Source organism: Micropterus salmoides, unplaced genomic scaffold, assembly GCF_014851395.1.
Source record: "Micropterus salmoides isolate LMB-PRFRI ecotype aquatic unplaced genomic scaffold, ASM1485139v1 Ms_hic_scaffold_13, whole genome shotgun sequence".
Lineage (NCBI taxonomy): Eukaryota > Metazoa > Chordata > Actinopteri > Centrarchiformes > Centrarchidae > Micropterus > Micropterus salmoides.
The window spans coordinates 21,273,013-21,300,057 of record NW_024040374.1 but is presented as its reverse complement, the minus strand read 5'-3'; the positions used below and the strand labels follow the sequence as shown (position 1 = coordinate 21,300,057).

General features: G+C 40.1%; 3 protein-coding genes and 1 long non-coding RNA gene across 10 annotated transcripts; 2 read left to right on the top strand and 2 right to left on the bottom strand.

Moving 5' to 3' along the window:
* The first annotated feature begins 6,216 nt into the window (after nt 1-6,216).
* Nucleotides 6,217-9,987, top strand: peak3 (PEAK family member 3). 2 transcript variants are annotated; one of them, XM_038716165.1, is made up of 5 exons: nt 6,217-6,285; nt 6,600-6,671; nt 7,017-7,165; nt 7,534-8,084; nt 8,435-9,987. In XM_038716165.1, the coding sequence occupies exons 2-5, from the start codon at nt 6,607-6,609 to the stop codon at nt 9,545-9,547; spliced, it is 1,878 nt and encodes a 625-aa protein (XP_038572093.1). In that variant the 5' UTR covers nt 6,217-6,285; nt 6,600-6,606; the 3' UTR covers nt 9,548-9,987. The 2 variants fall into 2 exon arrangements, with proteins under 2 accessions (XP_038572093.1, XP_038572092.1); XM_038716164.1 differs by lacking the exon at nt 6,217-6,285 and having other exon boundaries at nt 6,309-6,671.
* On the bottom strand, nt 9,888-15,941 carry oaz1a (ornithine decarboxylase antizyme 1a). Its single transcript, XM_038716167.1, is given in 6 exon segments — nt 9,888-10,522; nt 12,011-12,096; nt 12,347-12,522; nt 12,787-12,873; nt 12,875-12,941; nt 15,757-15,941. Coding segments are annotated over 6 exon segments (666 nt in total). The 5' UTR covers nt 15,876-15,941; the 3' UTR covers nt 9,888-10,391.
* LOC119900872 lies at nt 14,481-21,104 on the top strand. 6 transcript variants are annotated; one of them, XR_005444116.1, is made up of 6 exons: nt 14,481-14,566; nt 18,288-18,355; nt 18,644-18,684; nt 18,763-18,897; nt 19,172-19,248; nt 20,718-21,104. It is a non-coding gene; the product is annotated as an uncharacterized LOC119900872 (long non-coding RNA). The 6 variants fall into 6 exon arrangements; XR_005444114.1 differs by having other exon boundaries at nt 14,484-14,566; nt 18,206-18,355; XR_005444117.1 differs by having other exon boundaries at nt 14,509-14,566; nt 18,293-18,355.
* A 41-nt stretch (nt 21,105-21,145) lies between these two features.
* amh (anti-Mullerian hormone) lies at nt 21,146-24,530 on the bottom strand. Its single transcript, XM_038716166.1, has 7 exons — nt 24,372-24,530; nt 23,877-24,176; nt 23,623-23,792; nt 23,406-23,511; nt 23,234-23,333; nt 22,725-23,152; nt 21,146-21,946 (listed from the first exon to the last, which is right to left on the bottom strand). Exons 1-7 carry the CDS (start codon nt 24,490-24,492, stop codon nt 21,540-21,542), a joined length of 1,632 nt encoding a protein of 543 aa, XP_038572094.1. The 5' UTR covers nt 24,493-24,530; the 3' UTR covers nt 21,146-21,539.
* Nucleotides 24,531-27,045: the final 2,515 nt, after the last annotated feature.

Sequence of the window (27,045 nt, the reverse complement as noted above, 5' to 3'; positions counted from 1 at the left end):
GGACATGATGAAAGCCGTTAAATTTATATTTTGATCAGAAACTAGTAACATGCTGAAATGTCAAATAGCTTACTACTGCTGCTGCTGCGGTCAGGTAGGAAACCCTACTTACCTAAACTGCATATGTTAAATGATCTGTATGTTACTGCAATAGGCTACGTCTAGATTTTTTTGTTACATAACAGGTAAAAAAAATTAAAACAATTGAACTTACATAATGATTTTAAAATCACCAGGAATTCAAATATAACAGATTCTTTAAAACTTGAAAACAAACATGTAGCTTAAAAACAAAATATGTAACTGTTACATTTCAAAAAGTAACCCACTTTACAGTTAAACAAAATATTTTGAATGATCGTGAATGCTACAAGCTAAATTACATCTTAAATATCTTGTGTGCCTCTAAAACAAACATAAAAGTAATGCTAGCTTGTGAGACTTCCTGTTGATTGCTCTTGATTTACAGCACTAACATTATAGATGTTTCCTAGCCACACATTTACCAAAGTCTTTCTTCTTAGGATGGACTTTACCTTTGAACTTAGTAATGGATTTATGAACAGCTGGAGCAAACCAAATAAGACAGAAACCCTAAGGTTAACATTTCACTTGCACTTTGGGAACAAGATGTGATCACTTCATGGATTTCATGTTTCATAATATATGATTGAATGCTGCTGAGGAGGTCTATATAAATTTCCTGAACAGTAAGCTATGCTTTTACTTATAAAATAAAAATCATCTGTACAACAATCAATCATTAGTCAACTTGGTCAGTTAATATAGTCACCTTTTGTACATAATAGTCCCATCTGTTCTATTTGTCCAGATTTCTTATCCTTGTTCTTAGCTGCTCTGTCTGTTCCTGTGTAATTAATATAATGAAAAAAGTGAGTCAAATTCCTTGTATGTTTACAAATAGTTTCTCCATGTAAACATTAATAAAACAAAGTAATACCTAATTTACAAGATAGGCCTATGTGAAGAAAATAGGTGTATATACGAAACTTTTCTTGTGTCTGTGAAATATCTGATTATGCTAAACTAACTGATAATAGTATGTTATTGGCATAATGTTTCATATTTCAAGGTATGTCATGCTGTTTTTGTTAAATGTAACTTAAAATCTTGAAGATCATTATTAAACAGCATTCATGTTTCAGCTCAGATATGTCGACCGTATTCCATATTAGCTCTTTTATTGTAAATGTTAGGGCTGGGATGATATACCTATCTTCCGATTCCATACCATCATGATACTTAGGTGCCGATTCAATATGCGATTCTTAAGTATTCTGATTCTACAAATACTGCAATTCAATATCGATATAACTTACTAACAAAAATGCCAAACATTTCTTAGTTCCAGCTTCTCAAAGGTGCAAATTTGCTGTTTTTACTACAGTATCTATACTATATTGAATAGTTTTGGACTGTTGGTTGGACAAAACAAACAAGACATCGTCCTGGGCCTTAGGAACATGTGATGGGCATTTCAACAATTAATTAATTGATTGAGAAAATAATCTGCAAATTCGCTAATCGCTAATGAAAATAGTCAGTAGCTGCGGCCCTATTGCACACAAAAAATCTGACTGAAAGTATTTAACCATGACAAGTTGAATAGTTTGTTCATAAAAATTAGGAACATGTTACGCACAGACGCTCTGAGAGGCATAGAGATTCTGTATCTCTGTCCGCTCCTTAGCATCTGAAGAGGTTCAATAGAGAGAGGCCTGTCATTATGCTTCCATACTTGACAAGATCCCTAATTGGTAACCATTTCCGCCTCTGGTTTTCGTCACATATACGCATCTGTTGATGTGTTTGATGTTGGACAAAATATGGGAAGTAGAGAAGTATAAAAGCTTGCCAGTCTGCAGCCAAGCCTCTGTGCAATGAGAGAGTGAGAGACATTCAATGATGGATAAGAGCACAGTCACACGGACGTTCAGCATTGGCACTATATGCAGTGGAACCAAAGCTTCAGATGATTTCTACTCAGCACGCAGGCACAGCAGTGCAGGGATCCGTGCACTCTTGTGGGCTACCAGCAGTGCAAAGTCCTTTGGATGTTCTCTTGGATCAGACTCCTTGACAAGCCGAGAGAACATTTTTCCAAATATCCTGACACCTGACAGCATCCCACAGTTCACTATACCAAGTTTGTCTGTGCAGAACAGTTTAAGATCATTGGATAAAGAGAGAGAGGAGGATTATGCAGAGTCAGAAGAAGGCTTAGGGAGTTCTGGGACTGAGCCAAAGTCATATTTATCTGCCTCTCCGCCCTCCTCCACGCTCTCATCATCCACATCGTCCTCAGGCTTCAGTCTGGTTCTGTCAGACCGCAGGGCTGAGCGCAGTGTCTCAGACCCCTTTACTCAGAGGAGATCTCTTCTTCAGAGGGAGGCGTCCTATCCCCGCTCCTACATAGAAGCCCAGCATTGCCTGGACCCTGCCAGCAGAGCCGCTCTCTCCCTGCCACACCTAACCAAAGTCACCACCCCGTACGGCTTCATCACCTTGAGCCAGAGCCCACAGATGGCGAGCGAGGAGGAACTTCTCTACCAAGCTGGGCTATGGCGCTTAAACAAGGACGAGGAGACTGCATCCTGCCTTAGCAAAGCTCCAGGGACGAGGACAGTGGACAACAATGGCAACTCCTCTCACCTGTCAGGAGACGATAAGAGACTGACTAAAGACTCAACTTACTCGCAGAATAAAGGAAGATCAGTAAAGGGAGAGATAAAAGTTTCTTCTACCTCCTCCATCAACACTACAGCTTCAACCTCCTCTACACTCAGACACCCAGACAGCAAGCGTAAGCGGCGCTTCTATGAGGTTATAAAGAAACACTTCACCTCCCGCCATTAGGAATTAAATCATGGGACTGACTTGCAGCAATGCCAAGGAGACGTGTTTAACAACTTAACATGGTTTAAATTTTGCATTTATTCATGTAAAAAAGTGCCGCTTGCCATAAATCTCTTTATGAAATACACAGTTTTTGTCTTGTGTCAGTAGACAAAAATGTCTGTATGACTGAGCTGTGGAAAATGTGCCAGTTGTCGTCACTTGAAAAAAATTAAACCAACAGACTGCTGCACTGTTGTGTGTATTACGTTTGAGTCTTTCATTGTCATCTTTTATTTATAAGTTCCTGTTTCTTGTGTTGAGGAGCACGGAGGGTCACCTTTAAGATTCTCATAACAGACAGAGTGAATACTTCACATCAGCCATGTGTTTAAGGTTAATGAATTCCTCCACTGCTTTCAAGGTGTAAATGTCACCCCTTTAAAGCTGCCTGCTCATATTCAGCCCCCCTCTTGAATACCTCTGTATACTTTCCACAGTAAACCTGAACTGCATGTCCCACAGTAGTAAATGTCTGCTGATGCTTTCTCAGGCAGAGTAACCAAGCAGTTGTCCTTGCTCCTTTGCATATGAAGAGCTTCAGTGGAGAGGCCCTTAATGATGGTCAATTAATGCGTCCTAAAAGCCTCAGCTCTCCCACACAGTAAAATTTAGTGGGTAAATATCACCATGACGCAGATTTCTCTGCTCTAAGTGGAGGGCGAGAAGAATACAAGAGTGAGTCCCGGAACACAAGAATAGATTAAGGTGATCTGAATTTATAATCACTCGCCATGTTCTGTATGTGCATGACGTAAGTGATTTTAAAAATGAATGAAAAAAGGCAGGAGTGCCCAGATGAGGATAAACCTAGCTTTGTAATCTTGAGAACATACACATACACACACACACACACACACACACACACACACACAGCAATTTGCAAGTCTGTTTAAGTCACTGAATTTAACTGCATTGTGTTATACTGAGAGATGTTTCTTATATTTATTTTATCTTCAGTGACCCTAACCCAGTCATATAAATGAGGTCAGCAAAATGTCAGAAACATCTCTCAATATATAGGAATACAGTTAAACAGCACCACAAACCACATCCTCCTAAATGATCATAGTTGAATCACTACCTTTCTAGGTCAGGTCCGACAGAAACTGAACATAATTTATTCCAGGGATGTTGTATCAGACTGCATTAGTTGTATGTTTACCTGATAAACTGGCAACACAGTGTATATCTGTTGACTAATTGAAATATCATTGGACTGTATATAAAGACACCGGACATAACCAGTGCTTCCCTAACCTTGTTGGTCATGCCAGCATTTGGAAGCCAAAGAAAATGTCACTCTCTCCTGTTTAGTGATGGGCATTACGGCTCTTTGAGGGGAGCTTGGCTCCTAAACGGCTCTTCATTTAGTACATTTAGTAATTCTAAGTTACATTCTTGTTTGTTGCAAGATATAAAAATGCAAGATTCTCAATTGGCAACACATTGAAATATATTACTTTTTTTGACATACTGATAGTCAAAAAGTGTGAAATGTCAAGAATAACTGTCTTAGTTATATAATAAAAATGACAGCCTGCTAATGAAAATGAAATAGAATGGTTAATAAGTAATTACACAAGTCTTTACAGACACATACTGTATATTTATATTTCAATTAGCAGAAATGAATTTAACTCCTGTGAGATTAATAAAGAACCCAAAAGCAGCAGTATCTTCTTCATGTTTTTGGATTGGAAACCATGTGCGGCTATTCTATAACAAAGCTGCTCTTTAGCTCCTTATGACGCTGCTTTACATTTGGTTATGTACTGGGGTTCACTTGTCGGTCACAACATCTTTACACACTGTCATCATGTTTTTCAATGAGATTGTGGCTGGTAAGGTATAAATACAACTGAACTGATACTGAATAACCTGAACAGCCCTTTGCACATGTGAGTCATTCTGAAAGGGGAGTACTTCAGCAGCGCAGGCTCCACCTGAAGCATACACTCCACGCAGCACAACAGCACTAATAATGACTCCATTCAGATATTAGAATATAATATCATAGACCCATTGTGTGGGAGTTTTGTATATATCACTGACGTCACACAGGATATCCCAAATTGGTCACTATAGTTGTTTGGTCCTGTGGCTTTGTCACACTGTTGGTTTATAAGTAGCATTGTGGTGTGAGACTTGATTTCTTTGTTTATTATAAATATTAATGCTCTTTGTAATTTATATTGAAGATGCTTCATAGGCTTTCTCACATACTCACCATTTATAGAAGCATTTTTTTGCCATGCTAGCAGCATGAAATATCAACTATTGGATGGATTGTACAGGCATTTATGATCCCCAGAGGATGGATCCTAATGGTGATCCCTGACATTTCCTCTAGTGCCACCAGCAGATCAAAGTTTTCTTGAGATTTGTGGTTTTGAGTGAAATGTCTCCACAACATCTTGGATGGATTGTCCTAATATTTGGCACAGACATTCAGGTCTCCCTCCAGATGAGTCATTTTTGTGATCTTTTGGCTTTACATGGAACATCACGTCAGAATTTCACTTTTTTACAACCAGATCCCTGCAAAACTAATGAAATTCCCAACAGCCTCCGCTGTACTTTGTGTTTAGCGCTAATTAGTGTTAACATCCTAACACATTAAAGATGATAAATTATCATTATACCTGCTAAACATTATACCAGTTAAACATGTCAACATTTAGGCCAAAGAATTGCTACCTAAGTACGGCAAGCCTCACAGAGCTCCAAGTACATCAGTTCACACCTGGCATTAGAATGCGTCTTCACAAAAAACTTTCAATTTGATTTAAGGTATGGATTATAAAATCGAAATCCTAGTCTGAATTATCAAACCCATTTCTTAGATTTAATCTAGTCTTATTACAAAAAAGTGATTCAAAGCCTACATGCCTTGCAGAAGTTCCTTTGAGCAAGACTGACCTCTGACCTCCCAGCAAAAGAGCTGCAGAGGACAATAAATCATCAACTATAACTTAAAACATGCACTGTAAATGCCTTTAATATTTCCCATAGTGCAATGCTCAATAAAAGAAGTTCCTTCATTGCATGATGTATAGGACGTACAGAATAGAATTTACATTCACTACATGAAGTTATCTAACTAAATATTTGTCCAGAATTTCCCTGTTGTGTAAGATATGGACAGTCATCTCTGTCTTTATCTGCTTAAAGGTTTCACCTTTTCCTTTAAAGTTAGTGAAAGCAAAAGCCCCAACATATAAGTACCAGTCCTGCAGAGGGCATTGCATGTGTAAAGACTCAAACTGCATCATCCAGAAGAGAGAACCTCACGCTGAGGCTGCACATGGCAAATGTAGATCGACTGAGAGAAAGGAAGAAACAAGAGTGCAAATTGAAGGGGCTTTGGTAAGTCTGCTCTTCCCCATTCTGGCAGGTTGAGGTTTCCTTAGAGAACTGTCGTGCCCTCAGAACAGACGCAACTTTTCCGGTACCAAACCTCAAGCTCAGGTTGAAAACAATTAGTGCAAAAGATAACGAGCAGAAAATTCACTTGAAAGCATGCAGCTACACAGACAAGAGAGAAAGCAGCAGAGAAAAAGTGACAGAGGGAGTAACTGACAGACGGGAAGTCTTTCGTAAGCTTCACATACGCTGCATTCAGCGACAGTAGTGAAGTGTGAGAGCGGTGGAGGAACAGGTAAAGTGTTGTAACTTTGTAGATTCCTGATGGCATCTGATCCTGGCAGCAGAGCGGAGGAACAGCCACCAGCGCTGCCTGTCAAACAGCACAGGTAAGACAAAATAATTTGACATCTCATTACAAGTTTGTAATTATTCTACAGATTGTCTTATTGGGTTTTCACTGGGTAAAATCATCTTATAAACTTTCTTAAAAGACCCTAATTATTTGGATATGTAAATATCCTTAATTCGGTGTCCTGCAGTGCATGCCCTTAAATGTAAAATGCACCACAGAAAACACATAAGAACTAATATTATAGATATAGATACTTTTTGCAGATACAAACTTTCCATTGGACCTTAGTTTTGTTTTTACCCATCTGTTTATGCACTGTGAATATATTCATGGTAGAAGGGTAAAGTTCTTTTGTTATTCTGTGCATTTCATTACACAGGAGTCACTCCTACAGAGGCTCCAGTGTGGGGTCTGACTGTGTCATGCTCAGCCCTGTCGGACTCCAGCGTCAGAACTACGCATTCAACGATGTCTTCCTTGAACCCACTGATTGTCATGCAGCCCAGTGCCCCATACACCAGCGATACGGTGGGTTTGCAAAATGATGAAGTGAGTTCAATTGAGGGGAAGTAGTCGCATGTACTAAATGCCACTAAAAACAAAAACAAACCTACAGCTATACAGCTCAATGTGATGGAAAAAAGACATAACACACTGTAACGCGTGGTTCGTTTCTTCTCATTTCGCCTTTCCCGTGAGAACTGAAAACGAGGAAGTAACTGTCTGAAACTTTTGCTTTCAGTAACATGCATGTGATATTAAGATCGGTTACAGTGACACTGTGGATGCAGGCACCCTTTCTAATATAAGAGATGTTGGGTTCCAAACTGTTACATGTTCATTGCTCTTGCTCACTGTTCAAGTCTGACCTAAATCCCTCTCACTGTGTTGCTCAGATCCCTCCCGACACCAGGAGAGATTTTTCTCTGATGGCACCCCGCCGCCTGTTCCAAAGAAGAGGTTAGCTCGTACCCTCTCCCTCCCTGGCATCGATGGGCCTCCACTCTCTCCTCTGTCTCCACTGCAAAGACACCCTCAAAACTTTGACAACCCCCTGTACATGCTGGCACCCATATCAGACACCTGTTGCCACGAGGAGACAGAAGAGTTTAAATCAGCCAGAAGGAGTCCTGTCCCTTTGTTGCCGTTGTCCCAGCTGTCCTTTCACACCCCAGACGAACATCTGCCCTACCTCTTCAGCAGCTTTGACGACCAGAGGGTTGTTTGTCAGGGGATTCAGCATCGCCATCTTCTCTTCCTGAGAAGTATGGCACAGAGCGTGGAGGCCGGTATCCTGCTGCAGGGAGAGGCCTCAGAGAGGGACGTCAGCTCATACCAGCCTCAGGATTTCCTGCTGTGCGAGGGCAGCAAGCCTAAGCAGATTGGAGACACAGTTTACTACGGCCTGCGCAGCCCCAAGCTTCTAGGGAAGGTGCTTGGTTTAAGGGTAATGCTACAGCTCTTTTATTCACTCCACAGTTTACATTATGTTCTATTATGATCATGCATGATGTTAAAATGTCCAAATGTCCTGTTGTTCAGTTGCAGCCACTTTGCACTTGAAATTGCATGCAAAACAAAGTAGTCTGCACATTGCACACAGCAACCAGTAATACAAGCACGATCTTTATCAACGGTGGTAACCGTGACACTGACTTGTGGTGCCAGAAACACTTCCTTTAAAACTGTCATCAGGTGTCACAACAGCGACAGGGATATGACACTATTGCAATGCAAGGGTTTCCTGATGATGACTTTAGTTTGATGAGCGTCTCTGTTTTCCATCTTTCTGTGCAGGTGCACAAGCAGACTGATGAAGCTTCGTCAGCTCACACCCAACACCAGTCATCGCATGTCAATGTGCAAGATATTATTGCTCATTTCCAGCCAAGCAACACAGTGAAGAATGATTCCGGCATCTTGCAGGCTCAAGATCCCTCTCCTCCTTTAAAGTCAGACTGCACTGCCGCTAAACCAGCAGGTGGAGGCAGCACTGAGAACTCCACAGATCGCATGAACATTAACCTGCCCTCAGTTCAGTCTTTCCTCCAGAAAGGACACCCAGTTAGCGTTGAGAGAGACCTGCCACATGCCACTCTAGAGGACTTTGTTCAGGATAGCTGCTTGCTGCAGAGCACAGATTGTTTGCATTATGACAGACAGGTATGTGTTCTGTTGCTGCAGATATTATTGGGCTCACAACATCTGTACGTCAGTGCCACGGCAGCTGAGTTCAAACCTCAGAAGATCTTTTTAGTGTGGCCCAACGGAGAGAAGAGAGAGGGAGAAAACGTGTTAGAACAGGATGCTGCTGAAATGAAGGAGGGCTTCAAGACCAGTAGGCCTAGATTTAAAGAAGAAATGGAGTGGGAAAAGACAAAGAAAGGAACGATCCAGATGTCATGGAGGTCACACGGTTCCCCTCGTGTAGTGTTAACCCCGCTATCATCTGCTCTCTCTGTACCTCACCCCCTCACCTACATCAGATCCCAAATTGGAGCGCTAATTCAATACTGCCTCGACTCACAAGAGAGCCTGACACCTCTGGGCTCAGTTCCAACTCTGCCCAAGTCCTCTTACCGCAGGGGGCTTCTTTATCTGGCCTCTGAGCTCCAGAGTGAGAGCAGTGGGCCACAGATGCCTGACATGGTGGCCATGCTTCAAGTGCTCCTCTGGGGGCCACGTGACCCACTCTTCAATCACAGAGGCTCTACGGCCGCCACTGTACACAACTGGCTGACGGTCAAGCGGGCCCTGCTGGTGATGAAGTTGGCAGAGAGAGGGCTAGTCCAGGATCAGTCTGTTCTGGACTGGGAGGACTGTATGTGCCTGCATTACCTGTCATTTGCAGACCCTGAGACAATTGTGAGCGTGACCAGTCAGCTATGGCTCACTCTGAATATGGACTGACATTTAGAGTGAAAAGTTGGGAGTCACGGGAGTTGATGGTTAATTAGTCAACCATCAGTCGCTTTATGTACTGTGGTCAAAAATACACTAAGAATGTGTATGTAGTTTCCATCCTTCAACAATGTTTTCCCTATACTGCTCATCATAATGCAAACCGATCTAATAAAATGCTCGACTTGTTCAAATGAGTGAATATTTGCTGCTGTAAAATCAGTCATTAAAAGGCCATGAAAACGTATTTTCTCAATCAGCTTCGGTATTTCTCTGAAGAAAAAAAAAAGCATACAGAGATCTTAACAGCATTTGTCTGTGACTTCACAAGACCACAGACGCCACTCTGTAAGGTGAGCAATTTTATTTAGTACAGTTACAACATGCAGATTTCTATCAAGTGAATCAATGCAACAAATGAAAATCATGCACACGTAAAAAAAAAAAAACCCTCAATATAAACAGGATAATCAAATGATAATTACCATTAAAACATATCTACTTACATGAGTAGGATGAATTTAAATTTATCATAAATATTACACTGTGGAGATGATCTTCACGGTGTTCAGGGAAGGTAAACAGGAAGTCAGCACTATCACATCATGGAAAGTAATACAGGGTATTATGTGGGCGCTTACTTTACATTCCTGGTATATTAACATCTTACCCTAGTGCAAATATTGAAACACAGCACATAGTAGGTACAGGTAAAACAAACAAAAAGCAACCTTTCACAGGACACCTCAACCATACGTAACTTGGATCATATGTTCATTTCCAAAAAATTATAAAGATGTGTGGGTATGGATTAAAATAAGAACAACAAACATTTGTAACTGCTCAGCGTCATTTAATCATCATCAGAGGAGTCTCGCTCGATGCTGTAAGCCATGAAGAAAGCGTCAGGGCGGGTGGGAACAAGGGGATGACCCGGTCTCACAATCTCAAAGCCCAGGAAACTGAATGTCCGCAGCAGGGATGCTGAGGAGAGATAAGATGTGAATAGATGTAAATCTCTAAGACTTGATTCCTCACCATGACACTACTATCCAAAATAAAGCACACGCAAAACTGCTGAGAAAGGGCTTAGAGTTAGTGTACATATATAGTACAGATTTAAGCACGTTGACAAATAATGTAACCCAAAAAAAAATTTTAGGTTGAGAGTCAAAGTTAAGGTGGGGTCAGTTTCCAGTTGGGTCGGTTCCCGGTTTTGTCGGTCCACTGTAAGAGCTTAAACCGGTTTGAGTTTATGCAAACTTACTAAACCGGCATTTGTCATTATGAGACGTCCTGACAAATTAAAAAAAAGGATCCTACATCAGCAATCTGTGCCGACGGCGCTGAATCCATCTTTGCATTGCATTAGTAATAAGCAATATGACAACATGACATTATGTTGTCAAAATTACTTTTTCAAACTCACTTGTTACTTGACTCTCCCGTGTGTGTATACCTCACTCTCTGCCTCGAGTCACAATGCACAGATTTGAGTGGCTAAGTAGCGACACATAACATGATTTACAATGCATGCAATTGGTTTCCGAGTTTCCTGGGCCGCTAAACTAGTAAGTCTGGGTCAGATTGGATGGTGCCTGTGTCTGGACCCGGAACGTCTATTAGAGACCTTGGCTTTAGAAGAAAAAATGTTAAAGTTAAATGGTTGTTGGGAGAAATAAAAACACGTGTCACTCAGTTGTCCTGATCATGGTTCCGCTACACTCTCATGGGATCATAAGAGCTTAACAAGCCACACCTAGTGGTAGAAACTTGTATTACTGGTCCAGTATATGGCTTAATATCAAACCGGTCTTTTTACACTAGCCCAAAACAAATCACAGTCACAATAAGAACCATCTGAAACACTGATAATTTATTAACTTATTGAAATATTGTAAGTGTTTCTGTGGAGCCCAGGGAGAGCAGCTACCGTTGGTGTTAAAGCAGCTAATAAAAAATAAAAATGGACAATCCACATATGCAGGTGTCTCCTGACTGTACATTTGCAGGTACAAAGTCAGCATCTTCTCTGTCACGATAAAGCTGAATTTCATTGGCCACATTTAACCTGATGTAAATTTCTTTTCAACTCATTGACTACATTTATTAAAGTAAAATTGTCAGTAATTAGTCTTATAGTTAACTCTGACTTTGCCATGCTAGGGGAAAATATATAACTGTGAAACTGTCTAAAATCTATTCTAATTGTTTAGAGCTTCAGTTATATTTGACCTCGCAGTTTGATTATTTCTTTGCCATGAACCAACTCCGTTTCTTGTGTTTGTAATGTTACTTCATGGGGACCTCCTTCATCAGTTTGTAACTGAATGATACAAACTGGATTTACAAATCAAGTGGTACTATTCATCCTACTATCCTTTATGTGAAAATCTAAAAAATGAATGTTGTACACCAGTGTTTCTATATCAAGCATTAAGAGTTTATGAAGCCCAGACCAAAAAGTCTCACCTCTATCGTCACGACTCTTGTGAAAACAGATGAACGCGTGATCAACCTGCAGCTGCTCTTCTGCAAATTCCAACAGAAGGGCCAAGCTGTAAAGAAACAACGCAAACAAAAAGGTGTTACTGTATTATAGGGGGGATGTTAATGAATTTCAGAAGAAAACAATCTTTCATGATGATCTAAGCACATTTCTATGAATCATACATACATCATACAAGTCTGTTTTTACTTTACTGCCATTTGACAAAATAATTGAATTGATTAAACTCAACTTTTGTTTAATTTCATTAATAAAAACAACCCAACTTGCTATGTTTCAACCGAAGACAAAATACTGACCTGTCTTTGCTGCCCTCGGGCAAAGCTCCAGGAGGGATTTCAACATAAAGGTTCCCTCCTTTCAGCGCCGCCCTCCAGACACAGTGCTTGCCCTCAGAACGACGGGGCTCAAAGAGCAAGAAACGCACTCTGCCGTTGGCAGGTGGAGGCTCCTCAAGAACAAGCAACTGGGTATCCTAGAGGACAGATGAAAAGTTTGACACAAAAGAAATGCATTCAGTTCACTTGACATTAAGAATAAAGTCAAAATTACAAAATGCAGGTTTAAAAAAAAACAACATCCGTGACTACTCAAATTAACTTATTATTGAAAAGGAAATTATGAAGTTAACAGCAGCTGTGCCAGATGGCACGTGAGCCCCTGATCTAAAAACACACTCCTACTAAGGCAAGAGGTCAAATTGCTGTAGGGAAAAAAATGAAAAGGTGGTTTAACTTACAGAATAGAATAGCTTAGCTGAAAGATTGCGATCCCGCTGGTCATTCCCTCGCCCACCTGGGATCTTCAGGGGTGGGAGAGGGGCATCAGGAGCACCACAGAGGCCCCGGACACGGGTTACTGCAACAGCGGGAGCACCTCCTGGGACTGGAGATACTGGACGGCGAAACAAACACACACACAGATGGAGCCATAAGCAGTGTATTCACTGGGGGTTCTTCTACCAAACACAAACCAGACTCCAAAAATAAGCAGCAGGCTTAGCACACACAACACCGTTGAGTGAAACAGTTGCTGCGAGTCCTAACAAAATACAAAACTGGGCGGCACAGTTCAATCAGTAACTGTCCTCATCAGACATTTGTGTGACCTGTTGGCTGAACAGGCAGGAAGCAGTTTGTAACACTACCACATCACTGATGAAAAATGAAATGCGATTAACATGTCAACTTTATGGTCAATTATTTAATACAGTTACTTGGGACAACTTTTGTTTTCGACTCACAAAGACATTTCACAATACTCATCACCGTCTCCTGAGGAAACATTTATTGTTCATGTAATAGAATGACATTTGTCTTCCTAAAACTAACAGATCCGTGTGCCTTGGTTTCTGTGGGATAACGTTAAGCCTGTCACATGATTCTTAGAGGAAGGCTGCCAGAAGAACAGGCTCTGTTTGTCTAACCATTAGCCTACTTTAGTCCTGCACTAACCGCACTGCTCCAGTTCACAACAGACGAGGACAAACACCTGTTTAGCGAGTGAGATCAGCCATTTTAATTCAGAGGCCAGCCAAAGCGCTCTATAGAATTAGCTTGGCTTGCTTGCGCAGGGCTCTGTGTGCGGCGCTGTACACATTTACAGTGCCGAGGGTGAGCCCATTCTCAGAGCGCCCGTCAGGAACACAAGCCATTAACAGCAGCAGTGCAGCCACAACGACGCAGACGCTCTCTTACGCAAATGCCACTGCTGTGCTATATGTGGAGCAGATGTGTGAAAACAAAATGAGAGCCATCGTTACTGCCATAGCTCGGGCCAGCCGAGTCAATATGTAATGCACTACTGCAAGGCATTGAGACTGCAAACTTGCTCAGGTTATTTCTTAATCTAATTATCAGATTATGTAAAACAGCCAGTTAACAGTAGTCCTTGAAACCTCCAAGCCCACAGCAATACACATTCAGGCATCAGGTTTGTCTTGGCAAAGGCAGCTAACTCTGGTCACATGAGTAAAGAGTCTCTTGAGCTCTTCATTGCATAAGAGCACCTTTGCCATGTATGACTATTATGTAATGAACCCCTCATCTCTAGGGGGACATTATAATTTAATATTATAAGGGCAAAGTATTGGTGCTTCAGGTGGACATCCAGCTGCTACCTTAAAGTAGACCAAAGGGTTTTAGCTGTGAGGGAATCTGTTAAAAAAAAAAAAAAAATGGACACCTACTAGTGTCTAAAAAAAAAAACACGTTTTAAAGAGAGAAAACAAATGCAATGTAACTCAACATATTTTACACAATCTTCAACCATCTCTACTAGGTGTTGCACAACAGTATCACCAGGGTCAACAGGAAAGTCTGAACATAACGATATATCTATCGATAAAGGACTAGCATCCGTATAACGTAACAATGTGTCATGACAAGACTCCACATGACACATTGTTGAGTCCCCCCCCCCTCTCGCAGTGCAGTGGAAATTTCCTACGAGTCCTTCACAACACTGTTGAGCTACAGGCAAACAAGCCTCGACCAGAAACGTATCAGCACAAGACTTGGGTAAATAAAATACAAACACACTCCTGGGCTAATCTGTCAAAGTTTTTGATTAACATTAAATCCGATATTTCCAGGCATCAACCCCCACTGTGTTCTTATTTCCAATCAATCACCACATTCAATTTAATGGGAACCAGTAAACAAGCTGGAGTCTAACGTTACTGACTGGCACAATTAATATAATACAAAATCAGATCGAATCGCACAGCAAATGTTACTTTAGGTGTTGATTAAATAGCTCGACCTATTGCCCCATTGTAAAACCTAATTGCTTCATCGGATCCTTTTCGACAAGTTACAGGATGTCAACGCTAGCTGGCACATCAGCCCGAGAACCAAGTGGAAAAAAACAAGCAGTGGAGCTACAGACGACCAATTCAGCGATCACTGCGACGGTTAGCAATAAGCTAGCTTTACATAACGTTGTTTAAATAGCTGTATTGTCCCATGTCTTCTAACAAGACAGAGGTAAAGATTTTATGTGAAATATAATCAAAATATCGCCTTCTTGTTGACACAGATTGTTTTCACTGCAACTGCGAAACAAAAAGTGAAAACATCCATGATATTACGTTAACGAAATGTTAGCAATAACGTTAGCCGTTAGCTAGCTATTCCCTATAGACATTCATGAGAAAAATAAGCCACCACACTCCAAATAATCGGGAAATATTGATATTCACACAAGATATTTTGAATAAAATATAAGACGCTAGATAAGGGACAGTCAGTGGCCCTGTTAACAGTGCTAACTTTAGCTAGCTAGCGCCTTAGCATTTAGCTAACGCATTTCTGTGGCGTTTCTCATATTAGCTTGTGCGTTAGCTTAGCTAGAGCGTGGATACCAACAGAACGTCCACAGTGATTTTGTCCATTTGCTGAATACCACTGTAAAGTAAATGTCACACAATCGGGATACAAGTCTGTAATTTAAGGTGATTCAGTAACTTAAATACGTTAAACGAAATGGTTTCAAACCAAATGCGACTGATGCTATTGATTGATGTATTTCGGAAACGTCAACTGAAATAATGCTGTTATGTAACGTTAAACGAGGAACATGGGGCACGGTGCTAGCCACTCCTGGAAATATACCGATCTCTTGGGTAGGCCGCGGTTTTTAAACTTGCCTTAGCTCGCTAAATTAGCTTAACGTTATAACCATTTACAACGACTACACAACAACATACCTTTCACTTTCAGGTTTATTACTGGATTGCTCAATAACAGGCATCTCGGATAAGTTTCTCTCTTTTTCTCTAACAAAACAATGGCTATTCAAAATCGTCTGTAGGTTAGATTTAACCATCCGGCCAGCGTCCGCACCAGCTCCTCGCTCTGTCCGCTCCCCTTCGCCTAATGTTGGGCTGAGAGCTGGCAGGCTGCAGTATTTGTCAGGGGAGTGTCCTGTCCATCATGACGTGCTACTGTGAAAATATGACGCAGTTAATGAGCTCTATTATCATCTTTATTATCTATCTCTATTATTATTTAATTTCATTTAATGATGAGCCTGGGCTATTATACCTTGATGTAGGGCTACAACAAGTAAATGTCCTGTGTTGAGAATGTAAACGTAGGTAATTTCAGTTCAATTCAATTCAAAAAACGTTATTGTCTATCACATTATGATTATGAAAATTATTTTAGGTTTGGGGCTTACATAAAGCATAAAAACAATCACCAATGAAAGACTCACATTAAAATTAAATTTCAACACAACCAATTCCATGAATAAATTAGAGCATGTGTGCAGCCGCATTAAACATAGTGTCAGTCTGTTTGTCCTTGGGAATAAGTGGGAATAAAAGAGTTTTTAAAAATTGTCTTTTTGCCCAGAGGTGCTCTGAAGTGGCAGTGCTGATGGGAGTAGCTGAAAGGAGTGATGAAGGGGGTGTGAAGGATTTGAGTTCTGCCAGTGATTTGTGTTGCATGTTTGATGGTTCTTGTGAGTTTTCTTTGTTGCTTTTCTCTGTGAGGAAGTTGTACCATGATGCAATGTTGAATGTGAAAACTGATTCAATAAAATGGCCTGTCTGACATTAAAACCTTTCAACCTTCTCAGGAGGAATATGCGTTGTTGGGCCTTTTTGTAGCCATTTTACTTTTGTAGCTGGTGGAGGGGAAGCTAATTTCAACTACATACTGTTGGGTAGATCTTCTATTTAACAATGCGTTGTATTAGTAGTAGTAGTAGTAGTAGTAGTATACTTTATTGTCCTCGAAAGGAAATTTGTTTTGGACTGCATGGATGCTGCATGTACATAAAAATATACAATATACAAGTATAAAAAGAGGAAAGACAATTAATTTACAAATTTAAAATTAATAAGATAGACTATTATTCAACATACGTGTAGACACAGGAACAAAAGAATTTTTATACCGGTTTAGTTTGCACAGTGGAACTCTATATCTTCTGCCGGAGGGGAGCAATTCATACTGAGAGTGCAGAAAGTGAGTTTGGTCCCCCACAATTTTCTGCACCTGATTTAAAGTGCTGTTCTCAAATAACTGTTGGAGATTCAAAGATTCCTCATTTCCAACTGTTTTAAGTGCTGTCAACACCGATGTGACAATTTGGATTTTAGCTGTATAGATAGGTTCCCAAACCATACTGTAACACCATACTTAACAATACTTTCTAAAACAGCCTTGTAGAACAGCATCATAATTTTCTTATTCACCCCATAAAAACGTAATCTACGTAAAAAAAAATATATATATAAAATATATATATTTTATGTATTCTTATTCTTGTTACCGGTATTCTCAATCTGCAAATACTTTTCAAAAAAATCTTAAAACATACTTCTTTATCTTAGCATTTCCTTAACCCTCTTTTAGCTTGCTTTATCTTAAGGCTCTTTTATGCTGGCATGCATAGTAACCATTTTTTATTGTGTCTTTTCTCTCGTCTCCTACTGTCCTAATGATATTGTTGCTCATGATTTCTATATATATTTTTAATCCTTTATATTTGATTTCTATTTATTGTTATTCCTTTAATGAACCTTTTAGTTATTTACATACTCATTTATTTGTTGTATTTTTATGCTAAACTGAGTACTTACACTCTTTTTGCTGTTAAGCACTTTGCATTCAAGTACGGGAGGTGCTATATAAATAACATTTATTTTACATCCTTAATTTGCAAACCTGTAACTCTAGCTGCTCTCAAATAAAATGATAAATAATAAAATATAAAATAATTGTAAGTAATGGGGTAGTATAGTAAGTAAGTATAAACTAGCAAAACAATGAAAATACTCATGTACAGTTCAAGTATCTCAGATTTGTACAGTACAGTACATGAGTAAACACACTGGTAAAAGGTGTAAAAGAGTAGCTCTGTTTTATTCCTCTTAATAGTAAATTAGTTTCATTATTTGTATCCCAACATATATAGGCCAATACTGGAAGCACTTATAAAGGGACTGCACTTGTATAGCGCCTTTCTTGTCTTCCGACTACTCAAAGTGCTTTACACTACATGTCACATTCACCTCATTCACACATTGTTACACTGATGGTAGAGCACCAATTTGATGGCACATCAGACCTCGTCCACCAATAGCTTCACTGCTTGTAAGTATCAAAAGTATTAGTACACACTGTGAGTCATTTTCCTTTTTTCAGCAACTTCCATCTGTGCCTGTCAATCAAGGGAGCAAAGTAGCATGGTGTAGGGTGTGTATAACACTGTCTCTGGTGCCCGCAGAACAGAAATCAACACAACCACATTACTCTTCACGTCTGTGGTGAGACATAACTCAAGGGTCTAATCAGGTAAGTTTTTTTTTTTCTGTGCAGATGTTCATATACAACTTAACTCAGCTTCTTTAAATCATATTTGTCTTTTTCAGCTAGCTGCAGGTGCCTATTTTAAGCTGTGTTATGTTGGTCTATGACATACAGTCTAGCCTGAAAGACATGGCACATAGCAGCACAGGCACATATACTTTGCAAAAAAAACAACAACAATTTTCTGTTGTTTTTATGCACGAAAAAAAAATTTCATCTTAACTGACAGCTTAATTTTGGCTCCAACTTTTAACTTAAAACCTCAACCTGCAGGACTTCAGGAACCAGAGTTGGAACATCTGAAAACATCATAAGTAAGAAATATGTCTGCCAGCCGAGTGAGTTCTATGGCAACTAGTACATGCATCTTACTCGTTTGTGTCTCTACATAGTGTCTTATGACCGGATTCTGTCCATCGAAAGTTTAAGTGATGTTCCAAATCCATGGAAGGGGTTCACTATGAACCGATGCTTAGTGCTGGCCCTGGTTGTTCTGCTTGTGAGCTCAGGGGTCACTGAACTGCATGGTGAGTACTGTAATCATGTCACCTTACATACAGAAAGGAAACACGCTTGAAAGTAAATTCCTTGAGTAAGAATGACAAATAAGCTGTATGTCTAAAACAGTAAATTTGATTGGGTTTGTTTCTCCATTATTTCAGTATTATGCCTGTTTCTAACAGTACTTTCTACTTTAGTGTAATATTTTATTATTTTCACTTTCATGTGTAATGCTTAACTCTTTCTCCTCTGTTTAAGCCAACGGGCCTTCAGTGTCTTTAAAATTGTTTTGTTTTCTAGAAGCAATGGATTCTTTTGTTGAGGAGTCAGGTTTGAGGTCTTTCTACGGAAGTCTGCAGGATGGTTCAATATTTCAGGTATCGTGTGTCTCTGTTTTTCATACTTATTCAGTCATACAAATCAACAGAGGCCATTGTTTACGTCTCTGTGAGCAGTGAGAAGATACTGTTTTCCGAATGGTGAGATTGTTTTATTTGAGCACATTTGCAGGATGTGAATGGACTCATTTGCAGTCCTGCTGCTGCCCTAGTCACTCTTAGGCTAATATCGTGTTGTAGAATCTTTTTCTCATCAAGCTCAAGGAGATTTGGAGAAAGTCTTGTCAAAATATGGAAATTAAGAGATAAGTATACATATTTTTGACTGAGAATTTACAAATGCACACTTACTACCCGCTCTATACAAGGATGAGCACTAACGCCACACTCACCCTCATTTCTTTTGTCATTTCACTAGGTTAAGTCAACCAGGGTACTGCACATTTTAATTCACTTACCTTCATGAGCGTGACAGATTTTAGATATGGTTATGCAAGATTAGCGCTAGGCTAATTAGTGCAATGCATTACCAATGCACATTCAGCGTTGGTAAAGATATATTTCCCTACATGTGTGCAGAGCTTGTACTTGATCCTATGGACTTGGGGAGGGACATGGAAGCTGGATGCTCAACATGGGGCGGCTGTGGCTCAGGAGGTAGAGCGCGGTTGCCCATTAATTGGAAGGTTAATGGCGGTTCAATCCCCGGCTCCTCCAGGCTGCATGTTGAAGTGTCATTGAGCAAGAGACTAAACCCCGAATTGCCCCTGGCGGCTGTTCCGCCACTGTATGAATGTGTCCGAATGTTAGTTTCTGTTTGAGCACTTAGGTTCAGTGTATGAATGTGTGTGTGGATGCAGATGTAGTGTAAAAGCGCTAGAAAGAAATTAGAAAGGCGCTATACAGAGCATTTACATCATTGGGGGCAAGAGTCAGACAGGGACGCTGAAAGATGCCAGGGGTCACAGATATTTGTTGTCTCATTCAGAGCTATTGATGAGCTGTTTTCAGGGGCCCCAAAATTTCTAGCAGTGCCTGATTACCGATTTAGCATCCTAAATACACTGTAATGTGTGAAAAGATAACAATGCATTACAAGTATGACTTCATTGCACCATATTACTACAATATGTCATATTTTACAAGGTCAAAGGTGATAATAATTATCAATCAATTTTCTTTGAAGGTTTATAGAGTCTTAAATCCACCAAGGTGCTTTCTGGGATCCTGACAGCATCTGTCTCTAGATGACGTCATCACCACCATCTGTCTCTCTGTTGTTCGTCCAAAGTGAACAAATTCATAAATTAAACTATAAAATAATTTTTTAAAGGATTTCCTTTACGTACAACTAAGCAATACTGAAAAATCACAAAATGTACAATCTAATCCTTGAAGTGACCGTATAATTTATAAAGATATTTTCATCTTTTCTGTATTTATGTGGTTGTGTAATAAGTGGTTTTTGAACCAGACTGTGTTGTTTGTTCCCTGCTGTCTGCCTCCAGATTTCCATATGGGACAGTTTCATGTGGTGGTGGCGATCTGAAGAAGTTGGAGCGATACGAAGAAGAAAAAAGCCTATTGGCAACAAAGCAATCCTGAAACCCAAACCTAAACAATGATTTGTGTGCGGCTGTTTAAAGAAAAGTGAAGAGTCAACAAATGGATGTCATCAACCATCACAGACACACAGTCTTCAATATACTTTGCATTTAATAATATAAAGATACAGAACATTACATTAATCAATTTTTGTTTGTATTGAAAAGAACACAATTTAATTAGTTTGGCAGGACATTCAACTTTATGATACATATTTTAAATCACTCCATAAAATCTCCCTTTTAGTATCACTAATTTAGAAATGTCACCACCACATTGTAATATAATCATCATCAACAACTTGATAGTTTTACAACAGTATTTTCAGTGATTATTGGAATTTTAATTAAAACCACAAAAAGTGGTCTTATGAATGATAAGATGTTTGATGATGATAATACTATATTTGGCTTACATGAAGACAAAGACCCACCCTCGAACACAATCGTTTTTGGTTTCAATACATTTGATTATTTGTAAGTGTGAGAAACACTGTGCTGTGTGCATCTACTGCAAATATTGTCTATATATGTGAAAGTATGTAGCATAAAGACACTTCTGTGAAATAATGTGCATTTACTCCCAGTGTATTAATACTGTGTGAATAAATAAATGACAGTATCGTAACATTTAAGTGATATGTTTCTAACTATGGTCAGTGACTGTTAAACCAAAGATGTAAAATATCTTTTGTGTCACAAGTACACTCCAAGAAGAAAACAGCTTTAGCGGCATCCACACTCCTTCGCTACCATATCTGGTTTAATGGAGAGGCTAGTCCCATGTTCATGCCAGTCCACCACCTCCAGGGCTTCATATGCCACAGGCACACAACACGGCGCCCGCTCGTCCACATTCTCACTCTCGATGTGGGAGTTGAGCAGGACGGCATGGTTGTTGGCATTGACCAGGGGGAAAGCACAAGAGCCATGGCAATTATTGATGTTGGCAGAGTTTGGACCCATGAGACGTCTTTCAAGGGACACAGTGAGGCTCCTCAGGCCACATATGTTGCCCCTCACTGGGTTGTTGGGGCCAGCTCTGGTAGCCCGCAGTCCTCTCTGCACCTCATACGTTCGGGCCACTGTCTTCAGGGCCTTCAGCAGAAGAAATGCACGGTACTGGCTGTCTCCTGTTCAATGCAGAAGAGGGAACAGAAGCATCAGTTAAAAAGTGGTAATAAGGGATACCTGATACCAAAGAAATCTAAAGTGGTATACAGTGTTATGATTAAGAGTACAAGAAGACTATTTAGATTTTATAATATTATTAATATTACTTAAAATAATGCATAATTATTTGAAATAGTTAGCTAAATGTAACTTGAAATACCTAAAAGCAACAGATAAACAATTGAAATAGTTAGCTAAAAGTTGTTAATGGTATCTTAAACAGTTGAAATAGGTAGCTTATGTTAAAAGTAATACATGATTGAAATTACATAAGGAAGTGGATAAACAGTTAAAATAGCTTAATGTAACTTGAAATAGCTAAAAGCAATGGATAAATAACGGAAATAGTTAGCTAAATGTAGCTAATGGATAAACAGTCAAAATACATGGCTAAAAGTAATGGGTAAACAATTGAAATAGTTAGCTAAAAGTTGCTAATGGTAACTTAAACAGTTGAAATAAGTAGCTAACGTGGTTAAATGGTTAGAACAAACAATGGACAAATGGTTCGTCTTCTGTTGCTCAAAGTGGCAACTTAGTACTTTCAATGCAAACTTAAACCGGCCAAAGCACTGACAGACCAATTGCATGAAAAAGTGTGTGTGTGTGTGTGTGTGTGTGTGCCAGATATATATATATACATATATATGGAACATGACTTAAGGGGGTACTGGAGTTGTATGGTATGAGAGGGTTGTAGGGGTGTGTCTGGGAAGAACTGCTTCTTGTACACATCACCTGCTGCTGGTTCCTTCGCTGGCAAAGCACTAAGTTCTTTGAGCCTCCCCAGCCTCTCCGTGGCTCTATGACCGACCTCCTCCTCCCTTATTACCTCCATTATCTGCATCACAGTCTGCTCCAACATCTGCCTGAGCTCCTCCAACAGTGCAGGAGACAGGGCCAACTCTCCATGCACCTGAAACATGGAGCACCAGTTGGAGAAGGAGAAGAAGGTGGGGGCCGAGGAGTTCATTAGTCCTGCCAGCAGGGCCTCGCTGGAGGATAAGCCTAGTGTCAGTGGAGGCAGGGACTGTAAGGAGTCCAGCCTGACAGGAGAGGACTCGGGCTGGTCCTGAGGCTGGACATCACCCAAGAACCGCTTCAGCTCACAGAGGAAGGAGGAGGTCTGTGACGAGGCTGGGGAGGAACCTGAAACATGTGTATATCTGGGAAAGAGAGTCAAAAATGTTAGAGCACGACTAACTATAGTTGGTAAAATAAGCAGGGAACGTGAAAGCTAAGAAAACCTTGTATCAGTTCCTGTTTCCCCAGAGAAAAGCAGAAGTGGACTCATGGTGAAGTTACTTCCTGATTTTCCACCAATAAGGATGTCTTTCAGGCTTTGTTCTGCAAAGAGAGGAACTGTGAGGAGAGTGCACATGAAACAAGAAATCATGTCTTATGCGTATTGTATCTTACTCATCTCAGGGGATTTTGTCTCAACAGAAATCCTCCATTTCTGGTGAACATCTGATGCTTTTCCTGTCAGCATTATGTACTGTGTTTCTCCTGAAATGCACACAGACTAGAAAGCACAATAAATATATCTATGACAATAATCACATTCAGCAGATTTCCAGTGGAAACTCGGGACAGGTTTTCATTCATGCATTATTCACACCAGGCCTTTTTATACCTGTGTGTTAGGATGCAGTGACTGACTAGTGAAAGTGACGTCCAGGTTTCTTCCTGTGAGGGGACTTTCAAACGCCAAGAGCAGCACAGGGTTCAGCTTGAGCAAAGGTGACTGTGGGAGGTCAAAGGTGAACTTAAGCGCTCCTCTCTTGTCTTCCTCTGCCAGGAGCACTGATATAACATACACAACATGCCATAAGATGGGGGGAAAAAAACATTAAAACAAAAACTATTGCAATCTGAGAGCACTGTTACCTCCAGCTGGTTGCAAAACCTCCAATCCATTTATCTGGTTTCTGTTTGTTTCCTTAGCAAGATCTAATAAGGCCGAGCCTGATGAATTTTCAGATACTGTGCAGATTCCAAACAGGGCCAAACTGAAGTTTGTGAGTTCACCGTCGTTCCCCACATCACGCAATGCTGCGAATATGTCATGCACAAAGCACAGTGCATGGTGAGGGATGTGTTGAGAAACGGTGGAGGCTGATGAGGTCTCTGTTGATGGCTCTGCATTTTTTATTTCCAAACCATCTGTGGTCTCTGTGTGGTGGACTCCTTTGATTGAATTGGAAAAAGAACAAATTACATTACACACAGAAAAAAAACAGGAAAGCTAGGAGGGGGAACTACATGCAAACAATCCAATTTTAGCTCAAAACACAGTAATTGACAGCAACATCAAATGTAGAGGCATTGCATGAAGATTAATGCACAACTGTTGTAGCTGGTTTAAATTGAGCTAAATCTGACCTGTTATTGTGGGGCCGTGGGCCGGGATAAGTGGCCGTCCATGTGAGACCTGCAGGGCCACACAAAGCCTGGTCCAGCACAGCATCAACGCTCCATAGTAGAAGACATTCAAAACCAACATACTGCACTGTCTGTGTGCCTGTGTGGTCAGACCCCTTCACTATCGCTTGTTTTGAATGGGTCAAACTCATGAGGGTGGGAGTTATATCCTCCCACATTCCCTTCTCACTAACTGGGGATGAGCCTGCCAAAGTAGGAATATCACGTGTCCTTGATGATTTAGACTGTAGATTATATTTGAGATGTCTGCTGCACATGTAGGTGCTTTATTCACCTTCAGAAGGCAGTTTTGTTGGTTTGGATACACACTGAACCCCCCTGTCTGACTCTGATTACTGGAGGTAAATCCTTCGCTGTCTAAAACACATGATTCCTCAAGCTGTAAAGTGAGAGGTGTTGTTTTAATCCTTCAAGGTTGTAAAGGTGGATTAAAGGAATAATTTGACATTTTGGGAAATACACTTATTCGCTTTTGAGAGTTAACTCAGATGACAAGATCGATACCACACTCATGCCTGCACGTGTATACTGAACAAAATTATAAACGCAACACTTTTGTATTGTTCACAAATCTGTCAAAATCTGTGTTAGTGAGCACTTCTCCTTTGCCGAGATAATCCATCCACCTCACAGGTGTGGCATATCAAGATGCTGATCAGACAGCATGGGTATTGCACAGGTGTGTCTTAGGCTGTCCACAATAAAAGGCCACTCGAAAATGTGCAGTTCCATCACACAGCACAATGTCACAGATGTTGCAAGTTTTGAGGGAGCGTGCAATAGGGATGCTGACTGCAGGAATGTCAACCAGAGCTTTTGCCCGTGAATTGAATGTTCATTTCTCTACCAAAGCCGTCTCTAAAGGCGTTTCAGAGGATTTGGCAGTACATCCAACCGGCCTCACAATGGATTTGAATGGAATTATCTCGGCAAAGGAGAAGTGCTCACTAACAGATTTGTGAACAATATTTGAGAGAAATAGGCCTTTTGTGTACATGGAGAAAGTCTTAGATCATTGAGTTCAGCTCATGATGAATGGGGGCAAAAACAGTTCAGTGTATTTGTGGCACAGATATGACAGTTGTATCAATCTTCTCATCTAACTCTTGAGAAGCAAAATATTCAATCAAGCTCTCACAGTAATGAGTCAGCCTTTTATGAAATGATTCCTTTGAACTGCTCTTTGTTGTGAGAAAAGATTTAAATTTTTTAGATTTAGTTCATGGCAGGCATTCTTGTTAGTTTGTTCCAGTTCATTGCTGACTTGTTCTTGGTCAGACTGTGACTCAAACAATACAAAATCATTCAGAGCATTTGATCCTAACGAATGTGAACAATGTTATCTGCTTTCATTCATGTTAGAAGGGGAAAAACAGTGAATAAAGTCCTGCTCTCAGAAACCCGAAATCTGATTCCTTTCAAAGAGCCGCTGTACTCCCATCACTTTTCTCACAGCTGCAGTCTTGTTTTGTAGACAGTCAAGGTCTCGGAGCTGTTTAGTAGCATTGTATCCCAAGAGATAAAGCCGAGGCTCATTCTTGTACATCACAAATCTTCAGTGAGGAATGACAAGAACTGTTTGTTATTCTCTAATGGCTGCTACATGTTATCAACATCAGAACATTTTTTGGCAGATAACACAACATCCCAAAATCTTGCAGACAACCACGTGAGGTGATTTCTTTATGTCTAAACTGTGGGAATCAGGGCCTGTATTCAACATTTAAATGAAAACATACATCTTTAATCTGGTGTAACTACATATTTCTACTCTGAGAATTTAGTAAAGAACTTTGGAAGTGTCTATCACTATCTAATAATACTATATAACTACCAGGAGCCAGTGTCTTTTGAATGTGTTATTTTCATGTGGGTCCAGGTGAAAAGCTTCACTATACAGACTCGTTGAGACCTTACAGGCATTTTGGCACAAAAACAAGTGCATACCTCTCTAAATTGTGGTACTTGGAGCGCTGGCTATTTGTGAAAGGTAAAAATGCAACAGCACCACATGAAAAACAATTTTCAAATGTTCATTTCAATTAAGCTTGATAAGAACAAAAGGTGACCGAGCATTTGCTGTCAGAGCCCCAAGGCTCTGGAGGCTGGCAGGGTCGGCTTCTTCCTTCAAATCTCTTTTAAAAACTCACTTTTACCGGAAAGCATATCCAGATTTTATCTGAGCTGCCACTCGTTTTACTATTCCTGCCCTATCGTTCTTATCACTTTGTTTCCTTGTCTCATCTTCCATATGTCCTACTGAACATATTTGTTATACTCTGTGATCTTTGTTCTTATATTCTGTATTTTACCCCCCTGTATCTTATTACCCACATGGTTATTTGTTTTTGCATTTTAAGTGTGATTTGTTGTGAAGCACTTTGTACTCTGTTTGATAAGTGCTATATAAATAAAGCTTATTATTATTATAAATACAGTTGGCTCATTATGATAACCATGCAAAATGTTATTTTTAGCACTGGCCTTTTATTTTACTAGTTCATTTCAAAATAAGACAACACATATTTGGTCAAAGTTATGCAGCATAAACTTTAGCATGATCTACTAGTCTTCCCTGAGGGAAAACAGAATACAATCAGATACAAACACCACT

Coding starts and splice junctions, on each gene's coding strand:
- peak3 (XM_038716165.1), top strand. CDS start 6,607: ATGGCATCTGATCCTGGCAGCAGAGCGGAGGAACAGCCACCAGCGCTG. Junction 7,166..7,533: donor CCCCATACACCAGCGATACG/GTGGGTTTGCAA, acceptor TGTGTTGCTCAG/ATCCCTCCCGACACCAGGAG. Junction 8,085..8,434: donor GGAAGGTGCTTGGTTTAAGG/GTAATGCTACAG, acceptor CTTTCTGTGCAG/GTGCACAAGCAGACTGATGA.
- amh (XM_038716166.1), bottom strand. CDS start 24,492: ATGTTGGTTTTGAATGTCTTCTACTATGGAGCGTTGATGCTGTGCTGG. Junction 23,334..23,405: donor GACAAAATCCCCTGAGATGA/GTAAGATACAAT, acceptor CTCTCTTTGCAG/AACAAAGCCTGAAAGACATC. Junction 21,947..22,724: donor AGCGAAGGAACCAGCAGCAG/GTGATGTGTACA, acceptor TGCATTGAACAG/GAGACAGCCAGTACCGTGCA.